The sequence below is a fragment of the Mandrillus leucophaeus genome, unplaced genomic scaffold (assembly GCF_000951045.1).
Source record: "Mandrillus leucophaeus isolate KB7577 unplaced genomic scaffold, Mleu.le_1.0 Scaffold26, whole genome shotgun sequence".
In the NCBI taxonomy this organism is placed as follows: Eukaryota; Metazoa; Chordata; class Mammalia; order Primates; family Cercopithecidae; genus Mandrillus; species Mandrillus leucophaeus.
Window position 1 is genome coordinate 3,411,194 of NW_012102698.1, and position 4,575 is coordinate 3,415,768.

A 4,575-nucleotide genomic window follows, 5' to 3' on the forward strand; every position below is an offset into this window, starting at 1 on the left:
AACCTTGACCTTCCCGGGCTCAAACAATCCTGCCACCTCAGCCTCCTGAGTAGCTGGTACTACAAGCACATACCACCATGCCTGGCTAATTTTTGTATTTTTTGTAGAAACAGGGTTTTGCCACGTTGCCCAGGCTAGTCTCGAACTCATGGGCTCGTGATCTGCCTGCCTAAGCCTCCCAAAGTGCTGGGATTACAAGCGTGAGCCACCGCACCCAGCTGAAACAAAGACGTATCTGACTGTAGTTTGTGGCGGCGCCTGCCATTCCTCCCTACAGTGATTCACAGGCTCACCCAGCCTCTCGCCCTTCTCCTTCAAGCCCCAAACCTCTGAATGCCAGGAAGGGTGGTAAGAACCATCTCTGCACCTAGAACCAGTAAAGTTGGCAGGTCACTGTGGCGGCGGGGGCGCCATTGGTGGCCTCAGGCCTGGGGAGAGAAAAATATGACATACGGGGGATCCACGGGGGTGTGTTTGGGTTCAGCCCCGTGAGTCCACACTGACCCTGGTGGGCAGACCGAGCACAGGGAGGGGCTAGCGGGAGCGACCCGGTCACCAGGGCCTGCTGGCAAGCCCAGGGTGGTGACAAGTCCACGTCTTTTGCCGGGAGCTGAAGATGTTCATGGGCTTTCAGGCAGGACAAAGCTGCCATGTCATCACCGCGTAGCAGGCAGAGCAAGGGTGCTGACAGCCTGCAGAAGCCTGCGCTTATCTCTCCATCGGAGCTAAAGCCCGTGTTTGCTTAGGGAACAGCCTGAAATTCCACCCCTGCTGCTGGGCCTTTCACTTTTGAAACATAAGCCCAGAGAGCGAAAGAGGGAACGTTGCGCTCAGATTCTCCTTCTGAGCGTGAACTTACGTTCCTGACCAGGAACCAGCCACTCGTACCGAAGGCCTTCCTGACCTCTCAGTTCTCCCCTGAACCTTTGCTGTGTCCTGGGCACCAAGAGCTGGAGATAGGCTGTCCCCGTGCACGTTTCCTAAGCCTGCAGAGGAACTGTTCGCAGAATCCAGCCTGGAATCAGCCGTTTGTGGCAAACAGCCGGTAGCTATTTCTCAACGTGTGGTTGTGAAGCTGTAGGCTCCATATTTGCTCTTCACAGAGCATCCAAGCAGGTGTCTCAGAGCCAGCTCACACCGGTTCACACCGCTCACACCAGCTCTGGACAGCTGCTTGCGCACATCTCTCCACGAGTCCACTTTCAGTGATGCCACGTGGTACCTGAAATTGGCCATAGAAATTGGCCTATGGTATGATCAGAGAACCAGTTGTTAGGTAGTCACCCCACATCCGCACCCTTCACACCACTTTCGACAAATCCTACTGTCAGAACATGTGGAACAGATAAGGGGCCTTGGTTCATTCACAAATGTCAGCACCCGTAGGTCTGCCTGTTTGGCCACAGACACTGGGGAGCAGCCTGCAGCCTTGGCTTGTGCAGCTTCCTCTGCAAAAGGGGTGTCTCCTCCAAGAAACCTGTCCTGACTCCCCAGCCCTCCCCACCTCCATTCTCACCCCCGCTGGACAGTGCAAACCCTTCATCAGAGAATGGCGCGTACCTTTCATCCTAGATCTTCCAGCAGCTTTGAAGCCAGCATCCTGTTCGTGATGTCTGGAACCCTGGGAACTGTCCCAGTGCCTGTTGAGCACATGTGTGCATGCGAAGGGGATCTGCTGAGCGCTCTGCTCTGGAGGGAAGGCCGCCCTGCGCAGCTGGAGCTGATGCCTTGGCAGATGCTGGGCATCTGGATCGTGCAGTGCCGGAGCACAGGGGCATGGCACCATTGACTTGCCGGGGAACCTTGGCCTCAAAAGGGCCTCAGCCTCTCCACAGTGCAGTGAAGACTGTCCCATACTCTCACCCCGTACAGAGTATGGGAGAGTCTCTGTGAGCCTGTGGGTGCCCTGCAGAGGGAAGGCAGTGCCAGCCAGGCCTGGCCGGGGGCCATGGAGATGGCAGGCCCAGGCAGGGGAAGATTTGTGGCACCCACTCTCTTGCTCCCCTGGAATCTGCAAAATGCCTGGGGTTGCTCCTCTTCCTCCCTGGCGTGGCTGAGCTTTGTCTGTGCCCTGTCCTTTGGCCATGGTGTTTGCCCGGTCCCTACCCTGGTACAGGCAGAGCTCCCTGTGACCCCCAGCTGTTTCCCCAGAACTGATACCAGTCTCCCTCCACCAGCCATCCTCGTTTTGACTGCCCTGGGGACTCCACTGCTGCGCTGATCCTCTGTTACTCCAGCCACTTCTTGCTTCCATGTTATCACAGACACTGAACAGTGAGCTCAGGTGTCACCCTCCACAGAGGCATGCACAGCAGGGGGTCCAGAGGCATGTCCCATGGGGAACTGGGAATGCTCTGCTTGCAGAAAGATGCAAGGCCCACTGCAATCCTCAGATGTCCTAGGGGAGAGGATATACCTGCTTCGTTTCTTCTCGGGTCAGAACTGGGCACAGTGGGTCGGAAGGAGGGAGAAAGGTTTCTGTCAGGCACTCACTCCATGCCAGGCCCTTTTTTAGGCTCCCTTAAAACCTGTCAGGTAGCCGGGTGTGGTGGCTCATGTCTGTAATCCCAGCACTTTGGGAGGCCGAAGCGGGCGGATCACCTGAGGTCAGGAGTTTGAGACTAGCCTGACCAACATGGAGAAACCCTGTCTCTACTAAAAATACAAAATTAGCCAGGCATGGTAGTGCATGCCTGTAATCCCAGCTACTCGGGAGACCGAGGCAGGAGAATGGCTTGAACTCAGGAGGTGGCAGTTGCGGTGAGCCGAGATTGCGCCACTGCACTCCAGCCTGGGCAAGAAGAGTGAAACTCCGTCGCAAAAACAAAACAAAACAAAACAAACAAAAAAACACCTGTCAGGTAAATGGTGGTAGAGCAGAAAACCTGGGCTCAGAAGCTGGCATTGACCCCAGAGCCATCCAGTTTCCAAGCCCACACCCACAGCTTTCCTCCGGGTTGGGCAGTGCGTGATGGAAAGGCTGTCTTAGCAAGTAGTGAGTTCACTTTCACCAGTCCCTGCAGGCGGGAGCAGAGCCTGAAGCGACCACTTGGAAGGGGATGTTATTCGGGGGACTCAAGCATCTGGCATAGAATGGGGCTCCACGAGGTCTAAGCCCCCTTCTAGCTCTGAAACTCCTTGAGGGAAACCACTTCCCAGATCTCTACATTGCTGCAGTGCCTTCTAACTTCCGGCACACCTTCTGCTCTCTCCGCAGGTGTTGTGCGCCAGGTACGGCCCATCGTGGGCCCATTTCATGCCATCCTGAAGCTGGAGATGAACTATGTGGTCGGGGGCGTGGTCTCCCACCGAAATGTTGTCAACGTCCACATCTTCGTCTCTGAGTACTGGTTCTGAGGCCTGGCCTGCATCACAGCCACGGGTGCACCTCCAGGCCAAATCATTGCAGCCAGTGACTGTGGCCTGTGCTTGTTTGTACTCTCAGACTTGTTTAATGTTAGGCATTTGTTTGTAGCATTAGGCCAATATGTATTAAGCTGAGCCAGATGAGTAAGTCCATCTGACGTATTTTTGGTGTTTAAAAAATGAGTCCAACTGCTCAACTGTTTGGTTGAAAACCTTGCTCATTTTTTAATGCAAAGGCTAAGTGTCGCCCCCTTTCTCTGCCTCTGGGCTGGGCCTTGCTAAGGGCCAAGGAAAGAAAGACATTTTTTAGGGGGCAGCCAGTCCAAATGCCAGAAGAAGACCAGTTCTTGCCCTGATTGTATGAAATTTGACATTTTGGTACTTTTTTTTTTTTTTTTGGCCAATCAGATTTTCTGTGTTCTAAGGACATGGCTGCTGTAGAATAGCACAGAAGTGGACGATACATTCTCCCCAGAAGCAGCGTGACCGAATGCCGCGGGGAGCACTTGGAAGGGAAATTGCAGTTCTGTTGAAATAGAGGAAAATCCCTTGCTAAAGACGCAGCCTGTTAGGCTCGTGTGGGGCTCCAGTACGTTCACCAGGGGAATGGCTGGGATTTCTCGGCACTCTGCATCATCCATCTTTTCTTATAGGTGGGGAAATAAACAACTTTGTGATCCTCCTGATGGCCTGTGCATGACAGTCTTTCAAGAAGAGGGCTCTCTGCCAGCTCAGGAGTCTGCCACCAGCTAAGGGATTGGACATCTTCCCCCCTCCCGCCCCCCTGCCTCACCCCACCCAAGGATGTCTCAATGGTACTCCTGCCCCTCAAGGTTCTGGGGCGGGGCCCAGCTTCCTACACACATCCTTTTCAACGCCATGCCCACCCTCTGAGAAGTGCGGCTCAGGTTCGTTCCCTGCCCCATGTCCAGTGCTGCTAGGCAAGCCCAGGGCTCTGGCTTCTGTGTGACTTGCTTCCAGTAGCATCCCTCGTGGCATCCTGATCCTCTCTAGAAATCCCTGGGGGGAAGTAATGACCCTTCAGCAGCCGTGAGTCCCTGCCAGACACAGGCCGGGGCCAGGCATCTGGCATGAGGGTGCTTCACTCATTCCTCCTGGTGGCCCAGTGAGGTGGGTATGATCACACACAATATTGAGATGGGCAAACTGGGCTCAGAGAGAGAGGAACTCAGTTGCCAAAATTCACAC

General features: G+C 54.7%; 1 protein-coding gene across 1 annotated transcript in view; it reads left to right on the forward strand.

The window, feature by feature from the left end:
- Window positions 1-4,052, forward strand: part of FBLN1 (fibulin 1) — a 104,703-nt gene extending 100,651 nt beyond the window's left edge. The window contains exon 17 of the mRNA XM_011984068.1: window positions 3,218-4,052. Within this exon, the coding sequence (XP_011839458.1) occupies window positions 3,218-3,357 (140 nt within the window). The 3' untranslated portion in view covers window positions 3,358-4,052. The remainder of the gene's footprint in view (window positions 1-3,217) is intronic.
- The last annotated feature ends 523 nt before the right edge of the window (window positions 4,053-4,575 follow it).